This window comes from Pocillopora damicornis, chromosome 10 (assembly GCF_964200805.1).
Source record: "Pocillopora damicornis chromosome 10, jaPocDami1.2, whole genome shotgun sequence".
Taxonomy (NCBI): Eukaryota; Metazoa; Cnidaria; class Anthozoa; order Scleractinia; family Pocilloporidae; genus Pocillopora; species Pocillopora damicornis.
The window spans coordinates 18,405,149-18,419,207 of record NC_142679.1 but is presented as its reverse complement, the minus strand read 5'-3'; the positions used below and the strand labels follow the sequence as shown (position 1 = coordinate 18,419,207).

General features: G+C 38.0%; 2 protein-coding genes and 1 pseudogene across 3 annotated transcripts; 2 read left to right on the top strand and 1 right to left on the bottom strand.

Annotated features, from left to right (window-relative positions):
- Positions 1 to 1,127: 1,127 nt before the first annotated feature.
- On the top strand, positions 1,128 to 2,660 carry LOC149039232 (uncharacterized; annotated as a pseudogene). The gene is made up of 2 exons (XR_016180697.1): positions 1,128 to 1,447; positions 1,831 to 2,660. The product of XR_016180697.1 is annotated as an uncharacterized LOC149039232 (transcript).
- A 695-nt stretch (positions 2,661 to 3,355) lies between these two features.
- Positions 3,356 to 8,123, bottom strand: LOC113673660 (ubiquitin domain-containing protein UBFD1-like). Its single transcript, XM_027190077.2, has 9 exons — positions 7,896 to 8,123; positions 7,505 to 7,786; positions 6,688 to 6,723; positions 6,154 to 6,303; positions 5,987 to 6,018; positions 5,770 to 5,835; positions 5,186 to 5,291; positions 4,964 to 5,046; positions 3,356 to 4,527 (listed from the first exon to the last, which is right to left on the bottom strand). The coding sequence occupies exons 1-9, from the start codon at positions 7,912 to 7,914 to the stop codon at positions 4,417 to 4,419; spliced, it is 885 nt and encodes a 294-aa protein (XP_027045878.2). The 5' UTR covers positions 7,915 to 8,123; the 3' UTR covers positions 3,356 to 4,416.
- On the top strand, positions 7,946 to 13,879 carry LOC113673652 (cytosolic Fe-S cluster assembly factor NUBP1 homolog). Its single transcript, XM_027190067.2, has 10 exons — positions 7,946 to 8,014; positions 8,117 to 8,221; positions 9,177 to 9,310; positions 9,915 to 9,983; positions 10,305 to 10,337; positions 10,756 to 10,846; positions 11,495 to 11,649; positions 11,936 to 12,046; positions 12,513 to 12,699; positions 12,825 to 13,879. Exons 1-10 carry the CDS (start codon positions 7,984 to 7,986, stop codon positions 12,863 to 12,865), a joined length of 957 nt encoding a protein of 318 aa, XP_027045868.2. The 5' UTR covers positions 7,946 to 7,983; the 3' UTR covers positions 12,866 to 13,879.
- Positions 13,880 to 14,059: the final 180 nt, after the last annotated feature.

The window sequence follows — 14,059 nt, the reverse complement described above, 5'->3', positions numbered from 1 at the left end:
ATGTTCTACCACGTTAACCCACATCTACCTTAGGTTAGCCATGTTCTATTACGTTAACCCACATCTACCTTAGGTTAGCTATGTTCTTTCACGTTCACCCACATCTACCCTTAGTTAGCCATGTTCTACCACATTAACCCACATCTACCTTAGGTTAGTTATGTTCTACCACGTTAACCCACATCTACCTTAGGCTAACTATGTTCTTCCCCGTTGACCCACATCTACACTTAGTGAACCATGTCCTACCACGTTAAGCCACATCTACCTTAGGTTGTTCTACCACGTTAACCTACATACACATCTATTGAACCATGTCCTACCTCGTTAACCCACATCTACTTTAGGTTAGCTATGTTCTACCCTGTTGACCCACATCTACACTTAGTGAACCATTTCTTACCTCGTTAACCCATATCTACCTTAAGGTAGCCATGTTCTACCACGTTAACCCCGATCTACCCTTATTTAGCCATGTTCTACCACGTTAACCCTCATCTCCCTCAAGTTTGCCATGTTCTACCACGTTCACTTACATCTACCCTAAGTCAGCCATGTTCTACCACGTTAGCCCACGTTCTACTACGTTCGCCTTCATGTACCCTCAGTTCCGGTGAATAGCACAGACAATTTGCAACACGATGACAGTCCTCATCCACCGTTCACGACTGGTAGTTAAGCAGTTGAAGAGAAAACTGATGAAACTCTTGGCGAGCCAGCGAGTCATTCAGATATGAATCCAGAGGTCACGATAACTGAAACAATAACTGACCTATGCACGGATTATGTGGCTCGGTCAATAATAAATGTGGCGATCAGCATCCAAGAAATTATAAGCAATGTTGATGCACAAAGTTGTAATAGAGCATTTGACTCTAGCAGTCTGTTGTACTTGTTGAAATTTTCCAATCTTCTTCATTTAGATGATTCTACCGAAAGTAATGATCCCAATATAAGCACCCACACTGAGGATCTTAAAAGGCACCTAGCCGGATTTGGACTAGAGATTGAAAGCGTATCTAAAGACGGGGATTGCGCATTCCGAAGCATAATAAGGCAGCTACTTAAAATGGATTTTGACAAAACCAAAGGACTAGAAGATCACCTCCGGTCGCTAAATTTGATGACGAGGATAAATTTACCTTACGACAGCTTTTTGTTGAATAATTTATTAGAGGGGAGGACGTAGCGGTATCGACAACCACGTTTACAGAAAGAGCTAGTGAGTTTAGAATGAAAGGTGTGTTTGATCGTGAAATTGGAGACTTGGTGATGAAAGTCTGTTATAACGTCCTTAAAGTTTCGATTATCATCATTACCTCAAGTCGCTCTACACCTGTCGTTCCATTCGTGCCTGATAGTCCATTGATTACCACGCCCATATACATCGCTTTCCACTATTATGGTGCTGGCCATTATGACGCTACCAACCAAATCTGTACTTCAGGTATGTAAGCCGACTGACGAAATGTTATAATTGAATCTTGGTGGTTGAGTCGTCCTTGCTAGGTTCCCTTGCAATTTATATCAGTTTGTTGCGATAGACGGTTTATGAGAATAGTCTAATGTAATATACCAGACTACATTTGTCGGGATTATTTTAGTTTGACACTATAATTCCCTCTATTTGCCTATTTATCATACGTTCAACTTCAAATAAAATATATGCCTCGTCAATACCCACACACACACATACACACTTTATATGAGAGCTGACATAAGGCAAGTAAATTTATTGCAAAATTGAAATCACGATTAGCTTTCATAACGTCCCTAGCTGGTTTTGTCAGTTACCATGACATTTGTCGTGTCTTATTTGCATGCATTTAGCTGAGGTCAAGGATAACAAAGAGCTGCCGCCAAATGAAAGTTCGATTTGTCATTGTGGACGACATGCAAAATCAAGGATGCATGGATTCTGTATCCCTGATGCAATAGGGCGCTGTCCATGTGTTCGTCAAAGGCGGCAATGCTCCAAAAGATGCAGATGCTTTAACTGCAAAAATAACGCCCGTAACAATAATGGTACACCCAATGGCTGTAGGTGTGGAGGATGGCACCGATGTGCCAGACCAACGACGATCCAAATGCCCTTGCTATACTTCTGGTAGTTCGTGCTCCGCGGACAGATGTAAATGCAAGGGCTGCGGGAACTCGTTTGGCAAAAGGACGGCGAGCAAGAAAGATGTAAAAAAAAAAAGAGGTCCACCAAATGTACGTCCAGTCCTTCGCCATTGAAAAGGAAACGCACCATGGACTTCTTGAAGGAAAGCAACTCCTTCTTTAGCCTGGGCTCCTGGACAAACATTGAAACATGCCTTTTGGACGCTGTAGAATCTTTCCTGCATTGTACTTGCTTTCTTCCTACTAAGGAAAATTTAACCCATTCATACAATCATGTTGTCAACTCGCGCTTAGCTCGGCAGCTCCAATTACATGTTAGTGAAAAGACGAAAAAGCAAGTGGAGGGAAAGTTGAACCTTGAAAAAAATAAATGCATGGCAGCGCGTAATCTTGCTTACGGGGTCGATGCAATTAACCGTATGTAAGGAATACAAATAAGGGCGTTTTTTTTTTACGTCTATGGATTCTATTTGAATTCCGGCACATATTACATTTTTATGTCAATATTATCAATAAATAAATGTCAATAAAAAATACCAGAGGGAAAAAATAGTTCTTTCTCATACATTGGATTCCTGTCAACTACAACTACTAATGATTTGATGAAAGTATTATATACTTAATCATTAAAATTACAATTACCTTGATTGTGATTGTTTTAAAAAATTCCTATTTTCCACTAAATCACTTGCTAAGTTGTTATCAGACAGTTTGTTGTCGGAAAGCTGTCAATCACATTCAAAGTTGTAGTTTGAATCAACCAATCACAACCTCCATGACGAGAGTTAGTGGAAAAACTTTTGAATCAAATATTGCTTGAGGTGTTGATGAATTGCAACAAACATTTTGATTTGAGCAATTCTTTAACGGGAAGCTGTGTTGCAGGATTCATGATTTGTTGACTGTGTCGATTATATTTTTCTGGATTGGTTTGCTCGGTGCTATATCTGGATGAATGTCCAGTGTGTGAGTTAATTCGACATTTTCCTTCTTTTCCGCGTTAATACTCCTTCCTTTTGTGAGAATGCAGACATCACTTACAATGTTTTAAGTAATCCACCTACCCCCCCCCCCCAAAAAAAAAACTCTTCCATGCATAGCATGCCTATGTTTTAAACAGTAGCCTTCATTCGAATACAAGAGATCCTCGCGTTTTGTGAAATTTCAGAGAATGGCTAATTAGACTACCTGGGGGCGAGGTTACAGACGTTTTAACAAAGAATATGACTCCTTTTCTGATAAAATATTTTAATTTAAATAGATCTTTAATCTAATTTTCTTGAAGCTCTTCAGCTCAGCGCTAAAAAGGAAACATTACCACGGCAAACAATGACGAAGAACTGATCTTGGCTTCATTTCGGCTTCCTGATGCTGCTCTACATTTAAAATAAAGGTTCCTAAGATGGAAAATTTCAGATTTTTGTATCAATTTTCAGGATAACCACTTATCAACCAGAGGCGTTCAGCCAACATCAGTCCTAGCCTCCCTCAAGAAAAATGAGTTACTGATCACATGGAACAAACTTGTGGGAGTGGAGGAGGGGAACAAGCACCGATTCCCAAGGCTGAAATAGAAGCTGAAAATAGCCAGGGTAATTACCTCAGCAGTACAAACCCTTCACAGTTTTAACCTGTCATCTGACAGAAAGATCAAAGTGACCTTCGCTGTAATTCCATTTTGCTTCATGTCAGTGAACGCTTCGTAATCCATTTGGCACATCACAATCACGCTTGGCAATACCCGAAACGGTGGGGGAAAAAATGGAGAATTTACTTCAAAGAAGAATTAGAAATCGCATAATCACTCTCAATTCCAGAACACCTTTAAATCCCAAGATCTGATTGTTAATTCTCCCCTCTATCTGCTACACATTTCCTGATTAATTGGTTACGACAGTTTAACGTTAATTCAAGATAACAACTTTAACCTGATAAAGTTTGAGTATCCTCTTTACCTGTTTGCTGGATAATGCATTGAAATAATAGTGAGAAGTTACATGTTAATCACTTTTGGGAATTAAAGGGTTAAGGTTGAAGATTAATAAAATAGCATCTCGGGTACCGCAAAAATAAGATCGAATCGAAGTCAATAGGTTCCCGTCGTTAGAGCAGCAAAAGTACGCAGAAATGTTTAATACCATCTTGAGCTGCAAAAAAAAGTATTTCAACTTAATCCAACGACATCATGTTTGGGCCAGCTTTGAACGTCTCTCCAGTCTGTTTAACACTGAACCCTTGAATGACGCAGTATTTAAGCTGACACCACAGTAGCGACACTGTGTTTATGACTGTCTAGAATGGCTGCCATTTGCCGAGAATAGTGTCTTTAATGGCGTCCACGTATTGTGCAGGAACCCAGTAGATCCAGTATCGAGATGCCTCCGTTGGTCCAAGCTGAATGGCCTAAAACGAAACGCAAATAACTCAACAATGAAACTATTAGCTAGGAAAATCCCCGCGGCGCTAAGGACGTTGTTCTCTTAACTGGAGTCGATTGGTCGTTCGTTCAGGGGAGCGTTCTCATTTACCATGAAACTCAAAATCTTCTGCCATGTTCCCCATTAATAACCCTTTGCAGCCTAGCATCAGTTTCAATATTCCCGATACTCTTCTCTGTACATTTCTTTGTAACAAACAAGGAGAAATTGTTTAACAATCAAGGCTGCTCACGAAGGGGATCATTTCCTTTATTCTCATATATCGCATTCGCATGCGAGAGCGCGCACACGCGGGAAAATATTAGTAGTGGGTCATATTAAATTAAATTTCTCAGTGAGCTACCTCACTGCACGGCTTGAGGTAAGCGATCAAGTAATTTTCTCGCGTGAAGATGTCTTACCAACATATGATATTCGTCATGACCCTCGATTGGTTCTGATACTACATTTTTTATTGATCCCATCGGTACCTTTTCTGTTCGTTCTGAAAGAGAGACAAAAAACATCACTAAAATACCACATTTCTAATATTGATCTCATGGTGAAAATATAAAAAATCCGTTTGTGAGCTTTTGAATATCTTGTCAACATTCATAAAGCTAATACATGTAAAAGTAACGTACCCTTTGTTCCGATCCAAACTTGATCCAATTCAAGCTTGAACGTTAATCTAACTTTTCCTCCATATTTGTTATACATCCCAGCAATTGGAACATTGGGTAACTTTTCCTATGAGTAAAGTACATATCTTATAACCATAACCTTCAAAGCTTCAAGTTGAATAGGAAAATTAGTTGAATGAGCTCTTTCACTATATTTGACCATATATTGTCCTCTAGCTCTAAGACACGATGGCTCTAATCCTTGCCCAGAATCAAAAAACCCAATCACCATATTTCCAAGATTTAGTGCCCAAGTGCTTTTCCAAAATTTTTGCTAAATGGAGGGTTGCTTATTGGAAGGAGGACACTGAATTAAGGGGGGAGCTTATTATCCACCTGTACTGATGCCGCTGTAGTTGAAGCTTAAAAAGGTGTAAATAAAGTGGCACTAGAAACAGGTTTCCTTGAACATGTATCCCTGGTATTTAAGAAAGTGAAGTGGGTGGGGGCTTATTTGTGGGAGGGTGCTTATTTGAGGAAATATGATAACCCTACCAACAAACTCAAACCATTGTTCAACATATCATTCCTTGGAAAAACCATACTTTTTTATTTTTAAATCCAGGCATGACATCATCTGGTTTTCCTTTGTCTAAAACTTTTTTATGCATCTGAAAAAAAAAATGAAATCACTTCTTAGTGCCTCTGAGTCCTGAAAAAGCAAATCAAACAGAGGAATGATTGAATATTTCATGAAGAAAAGATGGAATAGGAATTTTTCATCCACTAAAAGGAAATCAATGATATTTTACTGTTTTTCACCTTTTGTTTACTAAGTGGTTCCTTTGAAGAACCTATTAGGAAAAAAAAGTAAAATCATCTTAGAACATTTTTGCATCTGTTGTGTCTGTTTTTAGATGTACTTTCAAATATAAAAGTCTTGAGGATAGACAAATATTGCAAACATGTCTCATGTCACCCCACCCCACCTGAGGTGCCTGATTTGTCATCTTTTAATGCTCCTGGAGGAGGGGGTGTCACTTTCATGACATCATTAATGGTTGAGCCAACAACCATCATCTTCACTCCATTAGAAACATTAAGTTCTCGTAATGTTTTGCCTCCATCCTTAACTAGCCCTGAAAGTGAAAAAAAATATATATAATTTAAATCTTGGTAGGGAATAATTTGTGTCTGTCTCTGGATTTTTGTCAATCAAATTCTCCTTGTTAGCACCTCAGGAAATGTTTGGGGAGAAGTGTAGAGAATATGCATTCTGACGTTAGGGTGTACTTGGTTGACTTATTAACTCTCAGGAATCATTGGCATGTGTTTTATTAACCAGTTAACCAGATTATCCTAAACTTGGGTGATGAAAACAGAGAAAAATAACAGCTAAAAGGTTGTCATCTTGATACAAAACAAATTTCTCCTTACTAATTTATAAGAGATAGGTTGGTAACTGTAGAAGAGAATTAGAAACTCATATACCAATCAAGACACTTTTTCTTGATCTCCATTACCTTTGTACATCAGCTTTTGCATTGAAACTGGTAAACCTGTGATTGAGAGATACAAAAACACATTGATTCATAAAGTTAAACCTCAACCATATAACACAGCCAAACAACAAACTACCAATGGGTCAGCTGAAAAGAAACAGAAGGTAGAGAGATTGAATTTTGGATTTCCATACTAACAACTAGCATCCCTATCTATTGATAAGATTAGCTCCTTCAAGCTCTTCTTTGGATATAGGTAATAGTTGAGAGAGGTAGAAAAACTGCCCCGTGCATTGAAGGTTTTAATCATTTGCCCCTCTTTGGACACCAACTAATTGTTTAACTCGCTCACCAGTGCAACAAATTGGTCTCTTTAGAAACTAACTGCCTCCTCACAATTGTGGCTTTTTCCCTGCGTGAGGAGATGGAACCAGATTTAGGGCTTTGAGCCCTCCTCCTTAAGAAACATGAACAAGAAAGTGGTATGTGCCCCTTGACCCCAAAGTTTTATTCTTCTGAGAGGGTAAATATTTATCTCCAGCAAGCTATTTTTTAAAAAATATGCTGACTTCTGGACACAGGGCTAGGAATCATAGCACATACCATTAAAACTTATTTTGGGATGTGTTTTTAAATCGTGTCTTTCAAGTAATAATTTTTGTCAAGCGGTTCAGTATTTTTATTATTTAGTCTTGACCTGGGTGACTTGACATGACTAACCAAACTGCAAAGTGCATGGCAAGGACTGAGAGTTGCCTGATTCTATATTTACACTTGTTATCGTGTGCAGATTCACAACTCTTTAGAGCAAAACTGATCAATCGTTTCCTTTCCAAACCTGTGAGCTTCTCTATGTGTTGTTTGAGACTATCAACTGTTTCATCCACAGGAAAAGTGACCTCATAGTTTTTCTTGTTCCAAACAACACGAAAACTCGCAGTTTCCCTACTGGACGAAGCGTGCTCTTCTTCTGTCGTGTCTTTTTCTTTCTCCTCGACGCTAAAATCCTCCTTGGACTTTTCATTCGTATTTTCAGTTTCTTTTTCGACAAAAGTTTCAGGACAACATTTGGACCGACAAGGGTCCAGTTCTGTCTCCAACTTATCCTCTGCATCCACCGCTAAAATAAAATGCTACTTTTTTAATAAGCCGATAATTCAAATAGATAAAAATTAAATTCAAGCCATTAATTTCATTTAAATAAGGCGGAATGCTTAACAAAAAATTACCCGAGCCTTCTTCCGCCATGTTTCTTTGCTGTTAGAAGAGCATGCGCCTGATGTACCTTTTAATCGCAGGCTCGCTGGGACATACAATATGGCGGACGTTCCGGAGAATGCTCCTGAACGTAAGATTTTGTGTATTTTTCCATTTTCTCTGCGCGATCTGAAAAATTGACCATTGAGATTTTTTTTATCTGACTTAATTTATTTTTCCTCTATCTTAACAGACTGCCCAGGAACGGGTAGTGAGCAGGCGGGGAAGGGGACTGCTTGTCAAGGATGTCCAAACCAGAATATTTGTTCCTCCTCCAAACCTTTGGGACCAGATCCAGGTAATTTGATTGCATTTCGCAGCAACATAAAACTCATATTACATACTGCTGTAATGAAAATTTCCTTCTTTCCCATTTCAAGTGGAGAAATGAAAAACTGAAAATTGTGCATTGTCATTATTAACATGATTACGTGCGTATGTTGTGTTTCCCACAGATCGAGGTTGACCTTTACATTACTTTTCTTACGCCCAATGGGACAGAAAATTTTCCCCGACGGATCGTCATGACTTAATGAAAAAAGTTCTCTTATTCCTTCAAAACCTCACTGCGATACCAACAAGAGACGAAAAATAAAAATATGCACCGTCATTCCCCGTAGACAAACGTCGTCATGGGTTGCCTCTGTGTTTCTTTATGGGAAAGAATTCCCTGAGTACATAACGTCGGCCAAACACACACAGAGCCTCAATGAATCTTACTGACTTGACGTACCTCAGATAAGCCCTTCATTTTCCAATTTTCACTCCCCACTATGTTCAAGGTGATATCCTTTGGGTATCTTTGTATTTGCTATCAAGGAATCAGATTTGTTATTCTAATCTAATATAACATTGTGCTGTATGTGTTTTGTATTGTAAATTGTATCCTGTTAGAGAATGAGCTACTTCTGTGAAGGGGCTTTAGGGAGGATTTTTCAACAAAGGATTATTTTGACAATCCCTACTTAAAATTAGGTAGTCCCCTATTTAGTTGTGTTGAAGGAGACAGTTCATAAGCACATCTTATTGGAATGTTTAGGAACCAAAGAGAATGATATATTTTTATGAATGATAACTTTCCTGATTCAGGAGGGGGCAATTTGAATTTGCCACAAGAATACTGCACCTTTTATAAATGTTCTTGTCATGAAAAGCAGTAATGATAGACAACTTTTAACAAATTGCTGTAGGCATAAAACCTCCTTTTAATGATTTTCAATTCACTAAATAAAGAAATTATATCCTTGCTTTAGCTGTGGAGGAAGTAAAGGAAAGAATGACAACTGTCAAGCACAAGATCTTGGTGCTATCTGGTAAAGGTGGAGTTGGGAAAAGTACCTTTACAGCCCACCTGGCTCATGGTCTGGCTGCTGATGAAAGCAAACAGGTACAATTCTTTGTAGTAGAGGAAAGATCATGGCAGTCAAGTACTGTAATTATGACTTATGAAAGTTGATTATAGAAGCACAGTGCCCAATTTTTCATTGAGAGTGCTGCAGTGGTATTTGTTTTGCCACACTAGTTTAATTTATGATTTGAATCCCATTCAAGCTTGAATTTTTTTCAGGTCTTGATTTGTTTCAGAGAAGTACAATGATCTTCTTTCTTGAGTCTTTCATTTGAATGCATAATTTTCATATTTCCCCCAAGGTGAAATTAAACTGTTTCTCATGACAAAAACTTTACTTCTACATAATTCTACAGGGAGAAATCCATAAGATTTAAAGGGTGGTGGGAAGAAAAAAAACAGCCATGGATGTACCACTTCTTCTTAATGATGCGCTTGATAGAAATCTGCATGGTTTGAAGCTTATAGATTTTGGAACATTTAGAGGAAGTGATAGAGAAAATTTGTTCAGGGCAGTGTTCATTCTCATCAACATTCTCTCGTAGATCAACCCCTTCAGGATTTTTTTACAGGAAAAACAACACTAAAAACAAAACAACATTAACATTGTTTTCTATGAATTCATATTTTCTATGAATTTCAGATTGCAGTGTTGGATGTTGATATCTGTGGCCCTTCTATACCCAAAGTGATGGGTCTTGAGGGTGAACAGGTAAAGATGGGTTGGTTGTTTTTATTTTTCATTTTATATTTTAAATGTATTTAAACATATTTTCATTGTTTTCCCCAAAAGCACCAACTGGCTTGACAACGGGGGGGGGGGGGGGGGGGGGGGGATTTCAATTCCTCTTGGTGAAGGCTACACACACCTCAGACATGCTTAACAATTCTGAGAAAATATCTGATAAACAGAATGCATCATTTAGTTCACCTTAATCTTCTTCTTTTAATGCAATTTGTTTTCTATTGTAATATTAAAGAAAAGACAGTAACATTACTTTCCAGCTAATTAACCAATGTGTTTTGTTCACAGGTTCACCAAAGTGGTTCAGGATGGTCACCTGTGGTATGTGGCTTTCATAGTAGTCTTATTTTCTTTATTGAGCTTAAATATATTAAATTTATGATTTGTCTTGTTGATGCAATGGAGTGATCATTTTTTTTTCTCAAAACCCCTTACCCCTTTCACAACAGAGAGAAAAGAGAGAGAGAGAGTCAATTATTTTTCATAATAAAAACATTTTAGCCCTTTTACTTCTAGAGGTGAGAGATTTGTAACTTCTCTCTACAACATCATTATATGGTACATTATCTAGTAAACAGCTAATGAGTATACTCAAGCTAATCTGGTAGAATTTTTTACCTTGATCTAACATATAATTCATGTAACTGATTTACAAGGAAATGTGTATTAGCTAGAGAGGAGAATTAGCAATCAGATCATGGAAGTTAAGGAGTTAACAGGTTGGTTCTGTTCTATTTAGTATGTAGAGGACAATCTTGGTGTTATGTCTGTGGGGTTCTTGCTAAGCAGCCCCAGTGATGCAGTCATTTGGAGGGGACCCAAGAAAAATGGTAAGAATGTGTCCTTTCACAGCAGCCTTTGGGCAAGAAAACAGCCACTCACAATGTGTTTATTAATCCAATTGCCTGAGTAGACTAAGAAAATGTTATTATAGTTTTGTGAATCCCTCTTTCCCCAGGCATCAAGGAAAGGGTAATGCCTTGATTTCGGGAAATTGAGGCATTTCTGGATTTGCAAACATCCTCTAATCTGAGAGCAGTAGTTAAGGAAGAAGAAAATAAATGACTACCATCTCTAATGAAATGATTATCAACTGAGTTGTGTGGAACCAGATGGGGAAACTTCCAGTCTGTCCCTCCCATTCAGTCTTCAAAATAGGTACATATCATCATAAACCCTTTAAACCCTAAGAGTGACCAGAATCTAGTTTCTCCTTACAATAATACTGCTGAATCCTTCATTTAAGACCATGAGAATAAAGGAAATGATCACCAAATAAAGAGGCTCTTGATTGTTAAACAAATTCTCCTTGTCAGCACCTTTAGAAATGTGTAGATAACAATAAGGAGATTATACATACTGATGTTAGGATGTCAAGGGTTAATCTTCACCATAGATGAGCAAAGGTTTCAGTGTGTCTTGCCTGTCTACCTGAACAGTCATCTAATCTAGTATCATGACTGGTTTTTGGTTTACAGGTTTGATCAAACAGTTTTTACGCGATGTTGACTGGGGTGATGTAGACTTCCTAGTGGTGGACACCCCTCCTGGCACCTCTGATGAGCACCTGTCAATTGTCCAGTATTTGAGTAACACACATGTTGATGGAGCTATTATCATAACCACTCCTCAGGTGAGAGATGAAATCACTGGAATAATTTTGAAGACAACTTAATCAATTACTCAATAATTTTGTGAGGTGGCTTTCGTCAACATTTTAACCAAGTTGTTAAGTATAATGACTCAACTGTAAAAGTGAATTATTTCAAACTTGACACTCCAGTTATAGATCAGTGAAAAGAAAGTACAATTTAATGTATTTCTGATTGTGCCTCTTGATAGTTGTCAGATGGTGACATTGTAGTTAAGGCAATGGACTTCCTGGGTGTGGTTTATCTTCTAATATCTTTCTTTTTCAGGAAGTCTCATTGCTTGATGTACGTAAGGAAATTAATTTTTGTAAAAAAGTGAAAATGCCTGTGATTGGAGTGGTGGAAAATATGAGTGGATTTATTTGTCCCAATTGCAAGGTATTTGTGTGTAAAATTTTTTTACACAGTTAACAATTGATAATCTTATCTTGTAGTTTGATACCATGCAGTGACTTACTGCAGCAAATTTGGGAAAGCTGCCACTTCCAAATATAAATGAGAATTGATTTTAAAACATCTTGCAAGTCAAAGGGTTAGTCAGTTGAAAAAGAACCAATAGAGGAAACGCTGAAAAAGAAAATTCATAAATGACAATTGGAATCTTAGTTTTCATGACAATCAAGTCTAGAAGATTGATTTCTTTCTGTAGACCTCGCAATGAGGAAAAAAGGACCACAAATATGTGTGTGTATCAGTGATCTGATTGGAAAGGCCAAAATGTAGTAGGAAACTTGTGGGTTCATCTGAAGTTGCTGTCATGCTTGTTTTGAGAGGCAAATCTGGTAGACTTGAGACACTAAGAGTTCGTCGTATTTGAAATGCTTTGTTTTCGTCTTTGATGCAGAAAGAGTCGCAGATCTTCCCACCTACCACAGGAGGGGCACAGAAAATGGCGGCTGATATGGAAGTACCCTTTCTTGGCAAAGTACCGCTGGATCCCAGGATTGGTCGCTGTTGTGACGAAGGAAAATCATTTCTATCCGAAGTACCAGAATCACCAGCTGCTAACGCTTACAAGCAGATCATTCAAAGTACGTTCAATAATTACTTTGCTTTCTCTTTGCGTAGTGATTTACTACTGACATATACTAATGCACAATTTCGTGATTTCATGTTTTTTTGTGTGATTCTCACGTTGCTACATATCTCCTTTTAGAAATTTTAGACTATTGTGTCAAGAGAGTGGAACAAAACTGAATGAAGTTCTGCAGAATTTATTAGAAAATATCTGATGTTAGGCGACAGCTATCAGAAGAAAATGATGCTCAAATAAAAATGATTGCCAGCGAGGGTTTAAAGATGAAAGAGAATCTGGAGAAAAAGACGGCTGTGTTCAGTGAAAAAAAAACCCTTCGAGAAAGGATCTCAAGACTACAGGGAACTGAAGGTGTCTTCTAATGATAACGATTTGTTTCTTGGAGGAAGAACTTGATCGAGTGCTTCATTAACCACAAATATGTGAAAAATTGTCTCGGTGGACATGGTATTAGCCCTTTCACAACCTACGGGCGACCAGTATTAAATATCAACCATGGAATCTTGTTTACATAAGTTTTACTATCAATTTCTCAGAACCAAAATTATCAGCTATGAATAGCAGACAACAAGAGAATTCGTATCTAGATTTTGGAAATAAAAGTTTGGGGTGTCTTTTTTCTAATATATAGGCGCGATGTTGTGCTTTCAAGTTTTGTTGTAGCAATGCAGGCTGGAAGGTAGACAGTTTAAGTCCAATTTCCCTTTCTGGAGAAGCCACTATTTTATGCACCTGAAGATGAAAAGCTGGTTCTTGTAAAAATGTTATTTTTCACCGAATTTAAAGAGAAATAACATGTCAGGAGTTTATTTTGATGGAGCTTGAGGGGCAAAAAGAGGCTTGTACCACTTGCATCCATAACTCAAATTTGGGAAGAGGAAATTACAGGTAACTTTGGTTAAAGCTACCAGCTGTCACACGTGGTGTCACGTCAGGTGTCACACCGTCCAGCTTGCTGAAATTGTGTCACGCCCCTGACTGATATTTAATGAGAAATTTCAACGGAGCTCTTTCGTCACTCGGGCAATGAGACTACAAAAAATTATGTCTTAGACGATACTGTGTTGAATAATAATTGTTGGACAGATAGTATGAATATGAAGAAAAACGAGAAAACAAAACATTGTGTATTTAAAAAACAGAATAAAATGATGCCGCAGGCTTTCAGTTTCACATATTGTTGTCATCTCACTGTGAACATAGAGAAAGATGTTACAATAGCGTTGACTGATGTCTCTTTGGTTGAAAACTCCCCCGCCCTCGTTTTCTGCAATGCATCAGAGAGGACATCTCGATAACAGGAAGTCCCCTCTCATCTTCATCCTGTTTTAGATCTTTGAGAAGTTATCTTATCC

What these genes read in the sequence shown, in the direction of transcription:
- LOC113673660 (XM_027190077.2), bottom strand. An exon ending in ACACATAGAGAAGCTCACAG is followed by an intron (nt 6,724 to 7,504) that starts GTTTGGAAAGGA and finishes TCTCAATCACAG; the next exon opens with GTTTACCAGTTTCAATGCAA. An exon ending in GCAAAAGCTGATGTACAAAG is followed by an intron (nt 6,304 to 6,687) that starts GTAATGGAGATC and finishes TTTCACTTTCAG; the next exon opens with GGCTAGTTAAGGATGGAGGC.
- LOC113673652 (XM_027190067.2), top strand. Translation starts at nt 7,984, where the DNA reads ATGGCGGACGTTCCGGAGAATGCTCCTGAAC. An exon ending in CTGCTGATGAAAGCAAACAG is followed by an intron (nt 9,311 to 9,914) that starts GTACAATTCTTT and finishes TATGAATTTCAG; the next exon opens with ATTGCAGTGTTGGATGTTGA. An exon ending in TTATCATAACCACTCCTCAG is followed by an intron (nt 11,650 to 11,935) that starts GTGAGAGATGAA and finishes TTTCTTTTTCAG; the next exon opens with GAAGTCTCATTGCTTGATGT.